Source organism: Notechis scutatus, chromosome 16 (assembly GCF_049901735.1).
Source record: "Notechis scutatus isolate UNSWTSFEM ecotype Mainland chromosome 16, rNotScu1.2, whole genome shotgun sequence".
Lineage (NCBI taxonomy): Eukaryota > Metazoa > Chordata > Lepidosauria > Squamata > Elapidae > Notechis > Notechis scutatus.
Genome location: NC_142024.1, coordinates 759851 through 777859, shown reverse-complemented (window position 1 = coordinate 777859; position 18009 = coordinate 759851). Strand labels below are relative to the sequence as shown.

General features: G+C 52.6%; 1 protein-coding gene across 10 annotated transcripts; it reads right to left on the bottom strand.

Annotated features, from left to right (window-relative positions):
• Window positions 1-1046: 1046 nt before the first annotated feature.
• Window positions 1047-17666, bottom strand: ZNF362 (zinc finger protein 362). Of its 10 annotated transcripts, none has more exons than XM_087944457.1 (10): window positions 17608-17666; window positions 12043-12077; window positions 9778-9983; window positions 7047-7110; window positions 6136-6382; window positions 5518-5839; window positions 4658-4882; window positions 3549-3627; window positions 2113-2271; window positions 1047-1602 (listed from the first exon to the last, which is right to left on the bottom strand). In XM_087944457.1, the coding sequence occupies exons 4-10, from the start codon at window positions 7107-7109 to the stop codon at window positions 1486-1488; spliced, it is 1212 nt and encodes a 403-aa protein (XP_087800583.1). In that variant the 5' UTR covers window position 7110; window positions 9778-9983; window positions 12043-12077; window positions 17608-17666; the 3' UTR covers window positions 1047-1485. The 10 variants fall into 10 exon arrangements, with proteins under 10 accessions (XP_087800583.1, XP_087800580.1, XP_087800581.1 ...); XM_087944454.1 differs by lacking the exon at window positions 17608-17666 and adding an exon at window positions 13686-14202; XM_087944455.1 differs by lacking the exon at window positions 17608-17666 and adding an exon at window positions 12794-13088.
• Between the last annotated feature and the right edge of the window lie 343 nt (window positions 17667-18009).

The following is an 18009-nucleotide window of genomic DNA, read 5'->3' as shown; positions in this document are numbered from 1 at the left end:
GACTGTTACACAACAAGTGTGTTGGGCAGGTTCCACCACAGTTGTAAGGACTAACCAGTAGGCCTGAGATGGAAAAGCTGCATAACCTCTCTCTGCCTGGGGAAGACCCCTTCTAAGGCTCCTGGATGACCCCCCCCCCCACTCTCCGGTAAGATAAATGGGTTCCCTGCAAGTGGCTTCTTCTCATCTTCCGTCCTTCACGTGCCAACCAGGAGGAGCGTAGCAGCGTCCGTTGATGCGTCTTTGGGTCTAGAGATGAATTGGGGCGACCACAAAGTGGGAGACTTGATGATTTGGGGGGAAGAAATGGCAAAGCAAGGGACCCTGCTGTCCTCCCCCTCAAAGACTCACTTGCCCAGGTTGCACGCCCATCGACCAAAGACAGTGGGAATGTAACATCCCAACCACCTAGTTGGAGCTTGGGCATGGCTAAAACACGTGCATGGAGGCAACCGCCCCCAAGTGCACGTCCCCTGGAGCTGGGCCCTCTCTTCTGCTGCCAGCACAGGTGCCAACCTTGTCTCCCCTACATGACGGCTCTCGTCCAACGGTTGCTCTCGTCCCAACAGGCCACCAGGGTGTCAAACCCGTGTCTGATGCAGCGGACGTTCCTGACGTACTCTGACAAGTGCTCTGGTTCTGTTGTCTCCCGCCCCCTCCCCCTCCCCCCCCCGGTGCCCCAGTGCATACAGGATTTTCCCCACTGAGTTTTGCAAACTTCCCCAAACTTTCCCCCTCTCGAAAAGGACCAGCGGTTGGTTCCGTTTTCCGCCCATGAATTCTCCCTGACGCTGAGCCAGCCGTGAGTGGATCTAGGCTTACAACATTTGGCGTGCAGCCTTGTTGCGTCCGCCAGACTGTGCCTCTCTTGACGCTTCCGGGGTGTCGGGTCTCCTTCCAATTTAGCACCAAAATACTTCGCGGTACTGTCCTTGTCCAAGAAGACCGACAATGGCTTCAGGGTGGAGTCCAGAGAATTGTGTGCTCCGTTGTGAGAGAGGGCTCCGAAGTCTGCGCCAATGTTTTCTTTTGGGGAGGGAGAGGGAGGGGAGGGGGGAAAATGATCCGAATTGAGAAAAGGGAGGGAACACAGGAAAAAACAGGACACTGCAATCCCAGAAAACGGGGCTCCTGGAGAAGCGAGGAAGGGAGGGTGAAAGTGCTGTGGAATCGTCTTTGGTTGTCCCCAACATCGACGAGGACACGTCCCTCCACAAACAGAGTCCAGGCCCGAGGCTGCTCGGGGGTGAGGGAGGGGCGGGGGGGGGCAGAGGGGAGTATGGGGGCGGGGGTCTCTTGGTCCTCCTGAGCACAGTGTGCTGTACACTGTCAAGAAATCTGAGTAAACGGCCCAGGGGGAGCCCTGCGGCCGTTTTGCATAATCCGAAGGTCTGTCCGTCCTGCTCCCTCCTTTTCTCGTTTCGGGCGTTTGCGAAGGTCCGTCACAAATGGGGGGAGGGGCGGCTGCGGCTGCTTCTCTGCGTCTCAGATGAGGGATATCCGAACGGGGATGCCGGGGGACTCCGTCCTCTGGGGCGAGTGCTGGTTCACCAGGTGCTCCACCACCGTGTGTTTCGACATGTGCTTCATCAGATACGTCTCCTGCGGAAAGAGGCGGCAGGCACACAAGTCAGCCTCCACGTCGGTCTGTTTAACGGCCACTGGGAAAAAGGGACCGTTTTCACCCTTACAACCCTTGGGGCACCCCAGCAGTCACTGGGTCAACGCTTGGGACACTTGGCAACTGGCATGCACTCGCGACTGTTGCAGTGTCCTGGGGCCACGTGAGCCCCTTTTGCAGCCTTCTGACGGGCAGAGCCAATGAGGAGGCCCGATCCACTTAGTGGTGCTACAAACCGCAGTGACTTAACAAATGTGGCAAGAAAGGGGCACAAAACCATCACTTCGCAATGTTTGCTTTAGCAGTGGAAACTCTGGGGGAATCGCCCTCCAAACCTCGGCCCCTTCCCGCCTGGTGCCTGGCAGCCCCACCCCAAGTTTAAGGGCGGCGCTCTGGGCAGCCGTGACTTAGCCCCCCCCTGGGGGTTTGGGGTTCGCCAACTCTCTTGCTCCCCACGACGTCCGCAGCCTGGCTGAGAGGGGCTCACTTACTGACGTATACGCTCGTCCGCACATGCTGCAGCAGTAGGCCTTGGCGTGCTTGATTGCGTGCGCCGAGAGGTGGATCTGGAGCGAAGCCGAATCCGAGTACGCCCGGTAGCAGTTGGGACACTTGTAGGGTTTGTCTTTGTTATGCTGCCGTTGGTGGGACTGCGGGGAGTGGAAAGGGGGAGGAGTCGGGGTGATCCCAAGGCCCCCCTCGGCCCCTGGAGGCAGCCAGACGCCAGGGCCAGTGGCAGTCTACCAGGAAGCCTCCCGTGCGCTTCTTCCCGCCTCCCCCCAACCTGAACAAGAGGCGGGACATTTTGATACACAACCGTCCGTTCAGTTATTGTTCCAATTTACAACGGTGCTGAAAAGGGGGACTGAGGGCCGTTTCCCCCGCTAACGACCGTTGTAGCATCCCCAGGGTCACGTGATCAAAATTCAAACATTCAGCAACTGGCATGAACTTATGACGGTTTCGGTGTCCCGGGGTCCCATGATCTCCTTTTGCGACCATCCGACGAGCAACGTCAGTGGAGAAGCCGAATTTGCTAAACCAGGGATCCCCAACCTTTTTGACGCTGCGCGCCCAGTACCGGCATCAGCTGGGCGCCGCGGCCCGGTACCGCGGCATCAACTGGCGCCGCCATCTTTTTGACGAAAAAGTGCTTCCGGTGACCTCACCGAAGCACTTTTTCGTCCAAAAAGATGGCGGCGCTAGCGCTTTCGGTGAGCTTTTCGGCAGAAATGGCTTTCTGCCAGAAAAGCTCACGAGCGCTGGTGCCGCCATCTTTTTGATGAAAAAGTGCTTCCGGTGAGCTTTCTACCCGGAAAAGCTCACCGGAAGCACTTTTTACCAAAAAGATGGCGGCGCCAGCAACCAGCGGCCCGGTAAGAGTTGTTCCACGGACCGGTGCATCGGTCCGCGGGACCGGTGGTTGGGGACCCCTGTGCTAAACAACTGTGTTACTAACTTAACAAGGGCAGCGATTCACTTTGTAAGTGTGGCAGGGAAGGTCGTAAAACGGGACAAAATTCACTTAACAAATGTATTCCTTAGCAACGGAAATTTTGGGCTCAGTTGTGGCCCTAGACCGAGGACTCCCCGTAACAGATCCAGGGAAATTGTCCCTAATCTCTCTCCCTTCCTCAACTGCTTTCACAGTTACAAAGAAAATCAAAGGAACATCAAAGTGAAAGATTTAGGTCAATGCTTTTCAAGTTTGGCCGCTGCAAGATGTGTGGACTTCATCTCCCAGAATCCCCCCCCCGCCAGGACAGGAATTCTGGGAGTTGAAGTCCACCCAGCTTACAGTGACCCAATCTGAACCACAGCTGACTTATGTGCTGGGAAGCGGATGCTCTGCATCCACGTTGTGGCCTCGACTTCCCACGTACGTCTCCCTCCGCTCCACCTGGGCCTCCCCCATCCCTCCCCTCACCTGGAGGTTAGAGAGCTGCGTGAAGGCCTTTTCACAGCCAGCATGCGGGCACTTGTACGGTCTGTCTCCGGTGTGGATTCTGAAAGGCAGCAAGACACGGGAAGCCTTTCACAAAGCGTCTCCAAACGCCAGCTAAAAGCCACGGCTCACGCGGAGGCCCCCCCTCCACCCCGAGACTCGCATTCTGTGCTGTGGCTTTGAGGGACAAAGATTTAGATTCTATGGAGAACCTGAGACACAAAAGGTGACAAGATTTGGGTGACCCGCCAGCGTTCACCAACACCCAACAACTATTCTTGAAACTCCATTCATGCAGGAGTTTCCAAGGCTTGGGGGACGCAAAAGACTGGACTGCGCTGTCACGGGGAGCTGCCGGAGCCTAAAAATCATGCGGGTTATGGAGATTGTCTGTACGTGGCTTTCAGGGGCTGCCGAGGCAGCAGAAAAGCATCGTCCAAAGCCACTTCAGCAACCAAAACCTTGTGCAACCCAGAGTGGCCTTCAACAGAGAAAGAACCCCCACCTGAAAGTAAGGGACCTGCAGCAGATCCCAGGCATTGTCGACAACTGGACTGTGTTTTTAAAAAATACAGTGGATTCTTAAAGAATTGCTTCTCTTTTGTGTGATTTATGTGTGTGTGTGTGTGTGTGTGTGTGTGACATGCCAACAGAGTCAAGTTAGGCATTTTAAAAAACTTTTTGAAGCACCCCAGTCCAAACCTTTCAGCATCACTGATTTTAAATGGTCCCAGTGGAGAATGGAAGCCTTTTTTGGCCCAACATATAAATAATCAATGAAATGGTGTGTAAACGTACGTAGGAACTAATAAAATGACGCAGAGTGCTTAAACTCAGGACTGAATTCTAGGGATTGATCCCTTCACACCCCCTACAACGCAACAAGATGTTGCTATAAACGCCCCTTCCCTCTGGCTGCCCACCCTGGGCAGTGGCACGAGAGCCCAGGCTGCGTAGAGGCTGTGATTCCACAGGGCTGCGTTACTCTGGCCTTGCCACCCTGCCCCTCCCTTGTAACCCCACTTTTCCCATGGAGCCCCACCCCGCATGAGGGAGGGGGCCCCGGGGCCTCCGTGCTGGGTGAGCCTTACCTGGTGTGCTGCTGGAGGTGGGAGAGCTGGCGGAAGGACTTCTCGCAGTAGGAACAGTGGTAGGGCTTGACACCCAGGTGGATGCGCAGGTGCTGTGCCAGGTAGGAGGCGTTGGCAAAGGACTTGGAGCAATGGGGGCACTTATGCGGCTTGGCCTCGGTGTGTGACTTGGAGTGGATCTGCATCTCCGACTTGGTGAAGAAGGTGAGCGGGCAGACTTTACACCTGAGGAGCAAGGAAGGGGGGGGTTAGGGACACCGCCAAGCCCCAAACTCAGGGGAGCTGCCCAGAGCATGGATTTGACTCCGGCGCCGTGGTGGAGGGCGAAAGTCTTGGAGCTGGAGGAGAACGCACCGCCCCCGGGTGCAAAAAATGGGAGGCTCAGATTTCAAGGCTTGGAACGGAAAGTAAAAGGAAGCCCCAGGCAGAAAAACAAGCTGGAGGTTGATCTCTGGAACTCGCTGCCACAAGATGCAGCAACATTATTATCAAGCATGACTCTGCAATGCAGAGAGTGCCAGAGCCACAAAGCTATTGGGAGCCTCAGGGCTTGGTGAAAAACCCCATTCTTTACGGGCAGCGTCCCCCCCTGAACCCCCAACACAGGCACAAGAGTTGAAGCAAGAGAGGGCAGGTATGCCAGGTGCTGGGTTTGAGATGAGTTGCGCCTGTGACAGCAACCCTTTTGTGGGGGCAGCCCTTAATCAAACCCAAAAGTGCTGGGTAGGACATGGAAATTTAAGCACCACCGTTTCCCACGTGGCTTCGGAAGCTAAACGTGGCATTCGCTGTCTACCGTGAACCGCCGTTGATTTCAAGGGGAGCCCGCGAAGGCTGGGAGCCCCGTTTCCTTGACCCACCTGTATGTCTTCCCTTCTTTGCCGATGTCGCCCGAGGCTAAAATGGGATAGGGGACCACGAGGACCGGGGGCCCCGAGGGGTTCTCGGCCTTGATCTTCTTGCGGCCTCGTTCGCTCTTGGGCGCCCCCAGCAGGCTGTGGCCCTGGATTGTCTTGATGGAGTCCAGCAGCGGAGGGCTGGTGATGCCCGAAATGAGGGTGGGCGAGGAGGCAATGAGGTGGCTCTGGCTGGAGGAGGTGGGCGTGGAGGGGGTGCTGGTCCCCGTCCCCGTACTGGATTCGGAAGTGCTGACAGCAGGAGTGCGGGACCCCAGCCCCAAACCTGGAAGTCAGGGAGAAAAGGCTAAGCAAAATCCTGCACCGGAGGAAGAGGAAGGAGCGTCTACATTCAGCCCGGCCCTCCTCTCTCAATCGTTTTTCAAAAGAGAGAACAAATTATAAACACCAAGCAGTGCGGCCCCCTTAATGCCTCGCTTAATGACTGCACCCCTCAATGGTGAACTTTCTGGGTGGTTACGGTGGTTGTAAGACGGGGAATGCCTACAGCTCTCTCCCCTTTAGCCTTGGTTTCCCCCGAGACCATGAGAACTAGCACCCAAGCCCTTTTGTTTTCCCTACCTGTGACGGTGCTGGTGGCAGGACGCGCGTGGAGGGCCACGTCCGGCTGGGGCACCGCCTGGGGGTGAAGCCCCGGGACTTGCTGGAGCTTAGGAATGGACATGATCGACGGGCTGCTCTCCGCGGGAGAGGGAGGCACCAGCAGGGGCTGCTGGGAAGACACTGAGGTAGGCGGCAGATGATGGGGACGGATCTTCTCCGCCATGAGCTGCTCCTTGATTTTGTTGATCAGGACTAGATTGTCCAGCTGGGGACAGAAGGGAAGAGAATGACCCACGGAGAACGACCGACAATCGTGGCTTAAAAGCGACAGGAGGCCAAGGAACAGGGGGGTCAGGCTAGATGACCTTCAAACATCCCTGCAATTCAGGCACTCGATAGCAGCAGCCAAGGCATATTTAAGGACCAACAGTGGAAAAAACTGTGGCCTAATCCTGATTCAATGGAACTGAGGCATTTCTGCCCAAACTTCATCTGGACTTCAGAGCTAAGTGGAGTCAGACCAGTTCGTCTTGGAGTGGAGGCCACTAGGAGATCTTGGATAGCGTAGCAGGAGAAAGCTTTCCCGAAGAAGAGGACGGCACCAGGACCGTGAATCTTCATCCGTTACCTGCCTCCCATTGCCTCAAAATTAATGGAATTTGGACGATGATTTGAGGGGGGAAAATAGCCCTTTTTCTAACCGACACCAGGATGGCTGAAAGTAATATAATTAAGGCAGGGGCTGCTCCTCCTCTTTCTTAAAATGTATGTAATTAAAATTTTTAGAAGAACATAAAAAACACAAATTATAAAAGAGAGAAAGGAAGGAAGGAAGGAAGGACCTGCCGTGTGAACTTTGGTTCTTGAGGGCTAGAAACTTTTGAGGAGGGGGAGAAATCTAACCAGTAACCGGACGTCGCAGTTCTTACCTGACTGGGCATGGTGGGAGGCGGTGGCCAAAAATAGGTGTTGTTAAAGCGCGGCTCCGCCATTCTGGAGAGAAAAGGGGAGGGAAGAGGGGAGGATGGGTCAGGCCAGATGTTCTCCTGCATCCCCGGGGTCCCTTTTCCTCCCCCAAAACCCCCCGGGGGGGCTGCAGAAAAGAGGGAGGAGCTCAGCAGAAGCCCAAATAAACCCCCAAACAGAAAAATAAACCGCAGGGGGGAAAAACAGTTGAAGAGCCCTGGAAATTCTGCTCCCCCCCCCCCCGTCGCTCTTCGGTTAGTCCTCGACTTACAACAATTCATTTAGTGACCAAAGTTATAACGGCACTGAAAAAAAAGGGACTTGGGGTTGGCTTTTCACACTGATGACGGCTGCAGCCTCCTGGTCTCAAAATGTGGATGCCTGGCAACCGACTCGTATTTATGATGGCCGCAGTGCCCCTTTTGCGACCTTCAGACCATTAGAGTTGAGGAGGAAGCCAGATTCATTCAGCAACTATGTGACTAGCTGAACGACTGCCGTGATTCACTTAACAACGGTGCCGAGAAAGGTCGTAAAATGGGGCAAAACTAACTTGACACAACTGAGTCACCTAGCAACATACATTCTGGCTCCATTTTAGTTGTAAGTTGAGGGCTTTCTGGTTTTGGAGCAAGAGAAGCAGCTAAATTATATTTTTGGAAGACCGGTTAAGACCACAAGCCTCTTTTAAACCCAGTTTCAGGTAGAAAAGCAAGAGAGGAACCTCACAGAGACTCCCACTTAAATCCAAAGAGACCAGATTGGAGACCAGCCAAACTCTTGACTGAAGGCTTGCCAGCACCCCCAAATTTGTGGCACCCGCAAATCCTGGTCCCTGAATGGATAAAAGGACTGTTTGTTTGTTTTTACTGGTGGAGTTGGGAGGGACTGGGAAAAAAAACTCCCATCAAAAATAAACACAGACTCAAAATCTTTCAATCTCCACCAAAGTTTAATACTTGCGGATAACTTAAAAAATATATTTTTAAAACACGCCCACAAAACAAAGGGTTGGCTTTAATTTGGACCCACTTTTAAACCTTTCACACTTTGCCTTGGTGGTGGTAAATTCAAGGCAGGGGAAAACTGGAACACGAAACCACAAGGAAGAAATGGCTTTTTCTTTCCTTTCTTTTTGACCCGTTGGGAAATTTTTCCCGTTCTGGAGTTACTGATAAGCTGCGACGTCCATCCAAAACTCCTAAGCAATCTCCAGCAATAATAAACAACAATAACAAACCATCCAGCAGAGAGGATTGCAGCGCTTGTGGATTAAACGACACAAATAATTTAGACTGAGAAAACACACTTCAAATCAGCCACCACAGCCAGAGAGAAACCTCATTTTAAAGGACGGCAAAGAAATTTTGGTTGTTTGGGGTTGGAAATGACAACATTGTTGTTAACAGGACTAGTAGCAAATGCAGGGAAAAGGTGATGCGATTTGTACCATAGTTTATGTCAATTTTTATTGTGGTGGGACATTGTAGCAAAACCCTGAAATCCTGCCAGAATTTCTCACGACTTCGTCTTATATGTATCTAAACCAAGACGCATCCGGATGTCAACCTCTCTCTCTCTCTCTCTCTCTTTCATGCTTTCCTCTTTCTTGCTATCTTTTCTGCCAAAAATCTTTCCTTGATTCCCCCGCAAGATCCGCCCATCGCCCACAAAGTCGGTGTGAATCCAGCTCCACTTTGGGTCCCACCCCAGAGGTTCAGCATCAAGCCTTCTTTGAATCACGATTGGTCAAACTGCCCAGCATCTGAGTCACACAGATGCATCCTGGTCACTTATTTTTTAAGGGTCTTAACTTAACTGGGATGGTTGGGGTGAAGAATCATGTGAGGTGGCAAAGAAAAAAAAAGGAAGGATGGAGTTTAAAAAGAAAGCAAACACCCTCCTGATAATTATTACTGAGTTCGGCCATGAAACGCCTGCAAGAAAGCAACAATACTCAGAGAGCAACCAAGGACCCCACAGTCCTCCTCTTCCTTCCCCGCTCCCCATCTTCCCCTCTGCAAACCCTTACTCCCTTCTAGCACTGATGGTGTTGCCTAGCTGGGTCACGAAACGTCTGCAAGAAGACAGCCAAGGTCAGAGAGCACCCAGGACCCCACATTCCTCCTCCTCCTCCTCTCTGCAAACCTTACTCCCTTCTAGCACTGATGGTGTTACCTAGCTGGGTCACGAAACGTCTGCAAGAAGACAGCCAAGGTCAGAGAGCACCCAGGACCCCACATTTCTCCTCCTCCTCTCTGCAAACCTTACTCCCTTCTAGCACTGATGGTGTTACCTAGCTGGGTCACGAGACGTCTGCAAGGAAACCACCAAGCTCAGAGAGCCACCAAGGAGCCCTCACCTTTTCAACCCAGGTTTGCAATCCCTCCAAGTGACCGTCAGAAGCCAGATAAAATCACCCCTGGGTACCAGGGGGTCCCAGAACCAGAAGGGGGCACGTATCCCCCTTGGAAAGGAGGAGCCGCAGGCGTATTCTCGGACCCCCTGCTTCCTCCGTAGCCCTGAGCCAGGAAAGCGGGGATAGGACATGAAGTCCCAGCCGCCTGGGGAAGGAGGCAGGAGGCAGGCCGGGGTGGAGAGGTGGATGGACAGGCCTGGCCACTGCTGGGGCGCTGCAGGGTCCGATCGCAGCCCTGCAAGAAGGGAAGACGTTAACCGGAGCTGGGTACTCACGGGGTATCTTGAACCCTGGCAAGAAGGGTGTTGCTGTGACTCCAAACCGTCCCTTCTGGTGCAGGCAGGGACCAGCACCGGCCGCTGGGCTCAGGCCGGGGGGGCTGCCCGGCCTCCGCCAGATCCTACCCCACTGCAGTTAATACAAGCTACGGCCCCTGGCAGGGGGAGGCTGTGCCTGGGAGGCCGCCCGGCCTCTCGACTGGCTGAAACAAAGAGAAATAAGAAATGGTTCACATGGAAGCAGCGGCCGAGCACTGAGCGTGGCCCTGGGCGGGAGGGTGGAGCCTCCTGTGGAGGGGCAGTCTACCTCAGAAGAGCCAAAGGGCGCCTGGGAAGACGCCCAGAAGCCATTCTTGATCCAACCTCTCTGGGGAAACCTCACGGCCTGCTCCAGTCACCTAATCCACTGAACCTGGTTAACCTGGGCCAGCTGTGCTCGGAAAGAACGGGGGGGTTCTGCACTAGGGGAGGCGGGATGCACCCCGAGGCTTCCGGCTTCCAATAAAGAGAAGGGAGAAGTGAAAGAAAAAAGCAAAAATGCAGAAAGGAAGGGAAGGAAGGAAGGAAGGAAGGAAGGAAGGAAGGAAGGAAGGAAGGAAGGAAGGAAGGAAGGAAGGAAGGAAGGACAAAATAGAGGAAGGAAAGAAGGAAGGAAGGAAAGAAGGAAGGAAGGAATTTTATTTGGGCTGGCTTTCAACACTCAGAAGCTACTTTTCCCATCAAGAAGGGAAAAATTCACAAAAATTGACAAATCCTTCTATTCTTAAAATAAAGCACAACCCTTCTATCGCATCCTCACAACACTACAGTTCTGTTCCCAACACACACAGTGTGGTTTTCTATTCCCCTCCAGCATCACAATAAAACAACCTCCTCAGGTGCCACAGAAGCTGTCAAAACTGAAAGCAACAGCTGAAGTAAGGAGCCGCTTGCAGGTAGTCCTCACTTAGTGACCGTTCCAAGTTATGACAGGCCTTACCCAGTGCTACTTACAACCTGGTTTTAAAGTTGTAACGGCCATCTCTCCAGTCAGGTGATTGCATTTTCAACATTCGACAACCAGCCCGCATTTATGGATATTTGCAGAGTCACAAAGTTATGTGACTGTAATGTACAACCTTTTTTATTGCTGGAAACTGTGGTTTAATTCTAGTTTCTGGCCAAAACACACCATGATTTCTATTAATCATGGTCTATTGAATAGTCCAACATGAGCTGGATTCACCTATTATATTACACCACAAATTCTGCTTTATAAATCTCAGCGCTTGACTCAATATGCTAAGGAGTTATTTGCTTTTAACCACAATCCGTTTACAAAACACACTGAACCACAAACAAACCATGTTTTCAAATACAAATAAACTGTAGCACATACAGCAAGGAGCTTTTGTTATTTATATTTTTCCCTGTTTAAAAGTTTCAAACTAACTTGGATTTTCAAAACATTTCAGATGCGAGTTTAGCAGACCTGACATTTTAAAATGTTTGCTTTGCTTCATTAAAAAAATTAAATAAGCGAGCAAAATCAAATACATTTCCTTTGATTTAAGGCCACAGGAGGGAGAGAAAAATCCCCTAAAATTCACATTTCTAACTTTGCTGGAAAGTTGGGAAAACAAAAGACTCAAACAGATCGGTGTTGGGCGGGGGTGGTGGTGGAAAACCCTCAATTTATCTAACAAAAAACTGCAAAGCCCTCAAGACTGTAGTTTTCTGATATTAAAAACTGGACCCTGCATTTCTCCAAACGAAAATCAGAGATCCCACTAGGTATATTTTAGGGGAAAGTCTTTTTCAAATGTACATATTTAGATATTTCTCCAGGGTTTCCCCCCCGCCCCTTCCATCTTAGGGAGCTGTTGACTTATTTTGTCAGGTACAAGGCAGATAGATGGCCGGCCTGGGGAACTCACTGCCACAAGTTGCTGACATAATTGCCATTCGGGCCGAGTCAAATTAGTAACGACAACTGTAAAGGTTCTAGTCCTCAAGGCTACAGGTGAAGGCCAGATGTAGGAGACCCAAGAAAATTGTGTTTGTGTAGAGAGGCCTTTGGTCTGATAAAGGCTCTCTCTAAATCTACGATAAGTTCCCTCAAACAATATAAAACTGAATAAAATGGAACCAAATACCTGAAAAACTTTTTAAGACAGGGCTCTCCAAACTTGGGAAACGTTAAGATGGATGGACTTCAACGCCCAGAATTCCCTGGCAATAAGGCATCCTTTGGATACGTATTCCCATTGTGTGCCTACTTACTCTCTGGCGGTCCCTTTCTCTGCAATCTCTCCGCTCTAGACAGTGGAAGAAAAGAAACAGGCATGGGTGTCTGAGGGATTCTGGGAGTGGAAGTCCACAAAGGCTTAAAGTTGCCAAGGACGGAGAGCCCTCAGTGCAGAGGAGGTGGGAAAACTCACTTGGTTCCACATTTGGAGCAGCTAGTGGTCCTTCACGGAGGGGTGTGGGACTCAAGCTGGCTGAAAAGAAGGTCTGACAGGGAGGCAGAACTTCGGGCCTCTGTCGCAGCCCTCCCATTTCCCAGCCAGTTGACTTTCCACGTGCCCCAATTTCAGCATGTGGGGGGTCCCTCTTTAGTCCTAGGGCTCAAAGGGATCTTGGAGGTCATCTAGTCCTGCCCCCTTACATCAGGAGCCCTACTACCACCCCGGACAAATGGCCACCCAACCTTCTCTCGAAGGGAGAGCTTGGAGGGTGGCGTGACTCAAACCCAACCTCTCCAGACACAAAGCCACATTTTAGCCCCAAAACACAGCTTAACAACTCAGCAATCATGATTAGGGCAAGCGAGGGGTCCCTCTGCCCCCTCCCCCACGCCTTGTTGAAGCCTCCCCCCCAAATTGTGCCACTCGCAGCTCACCAAACCCCACTCCTCTCCAAAGGGAAAACACCTGCAATGACAGGCAGTCCTCGAGTTATGGCCACAACGGACCCTGAAATTCCCGTTGCTAAACAATGCCGTCATTAAGTGACTTTTGGCCCTTTTTACGACCTTTCTGGCCACTGTTGTTAAGTGAATCTCTGCCACTGTTCAGTCAGGAACCCGGTCAGAAGGTCGCAAAAGGGGACCATGCGACCCCAGGACAACGCAACCGTCATAAATATGAGTCAGTTGCCAAACGTCTGCATTTTGATCCCGTGATGGTCCTAGGTCCCTTTTTTCAGGGTCATTGTAACTTCAGTCACCAAATGAACCGCTGTAAGTTGAGAACTACCTGTGTTGTAGGGGATTTCAGATTGACGTTTTGCCCCCTTCCTTCCCAGCCACCCAAACAGGCCTAAACCGAGAACATCCCCCCCCTCCCCCCCCAAGGCCTGGAGCGGCAGGACCCCAGACCCCAAAGTTTTATCTGGAGTTGGCGGCTAAGGACACCAAGCACAATTTCAGATTATGGATGGAGACCCCCCACCCACCCACCCACCCAGGCTGCCCCAAACTGCTGGAAAATAACACAAAGGCAACACACAAACAACACCTCCTGGAGATTCCATGCAGGCAGTGGAAAAAAAGCATTTCCAGCACTTCCCCCAAATAGCTACTGCACATACACACACACACACAGAGATCATCCTAGCCCCTCCCCTCTGCCCCCACCCCAAGAAATTCCTGCTGGACCCCCTTTCCTGCCATCCCAGGCAAACAAACTCCGATATACACCAGGGATCGCATAAGTAGAGGGGAAAAAGGCGAACGAAGCCTCTCCATAAATACATATCCACATATATCTATTTAACACAAAGGCCAACACTTCTTCCAAAGTCAGAAAATCCGCGAAAAGCGCAGGAAACCCCAACACAACACAGCCCACACCGGGGAGGCAAAATCCCCCCCGTTTGTAAAGCTCTCGCCCCCCCCCCCCGTGCAACCCCCCCTCCCCACGAACCGTGCCAAGTTCCCCGGTTATTCCTCAGCAAACGTGGCATCCTCCTTCAAGGGAGAGCTCGCTCTTTTCGCAGGAAGAAAGGAAGAAAAGAGAAACGGATTCCCACCATTTTGGAGCAAGGAAGGAGGAAAATAAATAAATAAATAAACACCCAGCCAACCAACTACCCGAAAAGATACATTTTGCATTTCCTGTGGTTTTTTTTTTTCCTTTCCTCTGCCCGAGATTCCGGCTCTCCTTTGCCTCGACCGCGGGTTCGGTTCCCCGCGCCCTCCGCGACACGCGTGGAAAGAAAGAGGCGGAATTCCAGAGGCGGCAGCGGGGGTGGGTGGGTGGGGGGGCTGCTCGCCGCCTCGGCCCCTTTTTTACATCGCCGGCTCGGGCCCGGTTGCCCCCCAAGCCCCGAGGTCTGCACCCCCCCGCGAGGAAATCCCGATGCCAAAGCGGAGCAGGGCGAACTCCGCCGCCAATTGCAAAACAAAAATAAAATAAATCCGATTTTTTTTCCCCTTTGGGAAGGAAAAAAAAAAGATCCCTCCCGGCGCCCCCTTTCCCCGCTCCCGGCCCTCCTCCCCTCGCTCCCCCCGGCCGGGCCAGTTTTGATGAAAATTTGCAGACAAAAGAGCGCAAAAAAATGGCAGCCAGTGTTATTTTTAAAACCGGTCGGGGACGCCATATTCTGCAGATCTGGGGGGGGGGGGACCAGCCAGCCCAGAGACCCCGCCGGGGGGAGGACAGGGGGGCTCTCCCCACCGCGCCAGGCCGCCCCCCAAGCAGGCTGAACCCCAAAGGAAGAAGAAGGTCCACCTCGCTCTTCTTAGCCATCGCCTCTTATTGCTTTGGGATCGGTCCTGGCCGGAAGGCTGCGCCAAAAAGGGGCTCTTGGATCAGCATGGCTTTTTTTTTTTTTTTTGGATCTGCTTTCTCTCTCTCGATCCCCCGATCGCGGTTTTTGAATCGCCCGGCGTTTTATTTATTTAGGGAAAAAAAAAAAAAGGCGAGACTTCCTAGGCGAATAGACACGCTCGCTTTTTGCCAGTTGCCACCACTCCGCCGCCAGCCGTCTGCAAAGGAAAAGGGGCGCCCCCCCAGCCTTCCTCTTTCTCCTCCTCCTCCTCCCTCCTCTCTGGCGGGGGGCAGAGAAAAGACCCCCACCCAAAGCCAAGCCGGGTAGCCCCGCCAAAGCCCGCAGCAGCCTCCTCTGTTGCAAAGGGCCCCCCTCTGCAGAGAGAGAGGAGAGACCCCCTCGCCCCCCCAGGTTTCCTCCAGAGACTGACCTGCAGAGCAAGAGGAGGGGTCGCCGGCAAGTTTCCCCAAACGGGCACATTTTTCCAAACTCTATTTCTCCTTCCGACCCCTCCCTTCCCACGCCCCCCCACCCCGCCTTCTGGAGTTCAAGAAGTCAAGGGAAGAAATAAGAAATAAGGGGCCCAGGTACCTTCACGGGAGGAGGAGGGGCTCTTTGCAAAGAGGGGGGCAGGGAGGGAGGTCTTGTTATTTTTGCCCCCTCAAACATTCATCCGTTCAGGGCTTTTTGGGGGGAGGGAGGGGTGGCGGTGGAAGAGCGGCTGGTGGGGGGTTTGGCCCCTCTGGGCTGAAGGTAGGATGGTGGTACATCTATTGTCCCCCTCCCTCACTTCTGGGTGTCCCCCCTTTCGCTGGGTGGTTAGTTCAAATCTTCCGGGTTGGAGGACGGTTCCTTCTGGGTCCGCTTGGAGATCTGGGTAGATCCCTCAAGAGGGTCTTTTTTTTTTTTTTAGAAAGGAGTGGGGGCACAGAGGAAAAATCTTTTCCTTTGCAGGAAAAAAAAATCAGGAAACTTTGCAAAATCTTTTTAAGAGTGGAAGGTCGTTTCTTTTTCACTTCTGTTTTCTCACTCCTTTTTCTCTTTTGTCTCTTCCAACAATTTTCTCTTTCTGTCTGTTTCTCTTTCTCTCTTTCCTTTCTTTCTTTCTCTCTCTTTTACTCTTTCAGTCTTTCTTTTCTCTTTCGCTCGTTCTTTCTCTTATTCTCTCTCCCCCTTTCTCTCTCTCTCTCTCTCTCTCCACACACACACACACCCCCTCCCTCAGCTTGGCAGGGTGTCTTCCTCTTTGCCCCCCCTTTTCAAAACACTTTGGAAGCTTCCTACTGTACAGGAGAAGGGGGAAAGGGCAGGAGGGTTGCAGCCAAGAAAACACAGGGGGTGGGGGGTGAATTCTGGGTGGGAGGGGCCAGTCAAGGGCAGTCACCCCCCTTGCATCTCCAGATTTTGCAGAGCATCTAAGAAGAGGCTGAGGGGGGGGGGAGTGGGGGCTTCTCTTTCCACAACCCTGCTGGGATGCCTGCATTCCTGGGCTGGACTTTGCCGCCCCCAGACCCAAAAGAGGTCTTTAAGTGAATAAAGGGACTCTTAGCTCTCCCCACCATCCAGCAAATAGCAACCTCAGGATCCCTCTTTGGATTGCTGACCCCCCCTCCCCTTTTAATCCAGCCCCCTCCCAAGTTAAGAGGGGGATATGGGCCTCTTTGAGGAGGGGGCTGCAAGGAGAGAAATAACAAGGGGGGCACTAAGCTCGGATAGGTAAATCCAAGGGAACAGCCCCCCCCAAAATCAGGGTTAGTTTGTTACTTTATTATAGTGTTTTTTTTAAAAAACACCCATTTTTTGATTATTTGAAAGTTTGTTACTCTCCTTTGTTACTTTGCTGGAGAATCACACAAAGCGATATTGCAGGTGGTTCTCGAGTTACAACGGTTCGTTTAGTGACCATTTGAAGTCACAACGGTGCTGACAAAAGCCACTTAGGGCCGCTTTTCACACTTAACGACCGTTGCGGCATTCCCCAGGGTCACATGACCCAAACCCAGAGGTTCGGCAACTGGCACGGACTTACGACAGTCGCATTTGATCCCCTCTTGCGACCTTCTGACCCACAAAGTCAGTGGGGGAGCCAGATCCGCTTAACGACTGGGTGACTAACTTCACAACTGCAGTGATTCACTTAATGACAGTGACAGGAAAGGTCATAAAACGGAGCAAAACTCGCATCACGACTGTCTCACTGAGCAGCGGAAACGTTGGGCTCCGTTGGGGTCGTATTAAGTTGCGTTTTCTGTCCTGGGGGAGGCTGGTGGGTAGAATCCAGTCATTGGGGATGATGGGAGCTGGAGTTCAGGTGGGAGGAAGCTCAGGGCTGCCCTGTTCTCAGCTGAGCGCCTTTTGAGTGGTGGGATTCGAACCCGTTCCCTCCCCAGCCAAAAACGTCTGGAGGGCGGATTGTGGCTGAAGACTTCCCAGCTCTGGTTTCCTCTCCTCATCCCAGGTGGGCAGAGACCCCCCAAACTCCCCCTCCCCTGAGCCGATTCTGGAAGGAGAGAAGCTGCTGATCCGAGCGCCCGGCCTCTGCCAAGCCAAACAGGAGGGGAAGCTTGGCAGCTGGCCAGGAGCAACAAGGGAGGGGCCCTCTGCCTTGCAGCCCACCCCCCCCTTGCACGGCAGGCAGGCCGGCCGGACCCCCCCCCTCAGGGAGGGGAGGCCTTTGCTATGGGGCTGGGTTTGCAGTTTTCTCCCTGCAGCTGGAAGGGGAGGGGGGGGATGAGCCCAAAGACCTCCTTCCCATTTCCTCCAGCAGGGAGAAGGGGGGGCTGAAAGCGGGCCTGGGTCTCAGAGGCCCCCTCCCCCCCAGACTCCAGGGCTCTCCAAACACGGGCGTTAAGGCTTCCCCCTGGGGAATCCTGGGAGTTGAAGTCCACAAGTCTTAAAGGGGCCACATTTGGAGACCCCCACCCAGCTCCACCCGGAAGGCTCCTGGGAAGCATCTCCCCCTCCCCAAATTCCACTCTTTCTCTGCAACACATCCACACAACGTAGTTAAACCTGCGGAATCCCGTTGCTCCTTTAAGGCTTGTTAGTTGCTTTGCAATCCTTGGGTTTTCTTACCAGTTTGCTCTCCTTTGCCATCCCATAATTGTCTGCCTTTCCCTTTGCAGCTTCACTGCTGGCCCTGAAATTAAAAATAAATTATCCAATTGAAATTGCAGGTTCCCATGAGGCTGGGAACTGCCCTCCCTGCTGGAGGAATTTATTATTAGACAGTATTAGATTGCTGCCCTCCTGTGGCTCTTCTGGGCTATTGCAGCTCAAGGCGGCAGCCCTCTGGTGGTGCCTTGGGGCAATTACACCCAGCAAAGGCGTTTTCACCAGTTCAACTTCAAAAGGACTGCAAAATATTTGTTGTGGTCAGTTTATTATTGTTATGAACTGCTGTTTTGCTCTACAAATATCCGAGATGCACAATAAACTTAAAAAAGGATATTTGTTTTATTTATTAGATGTACGATA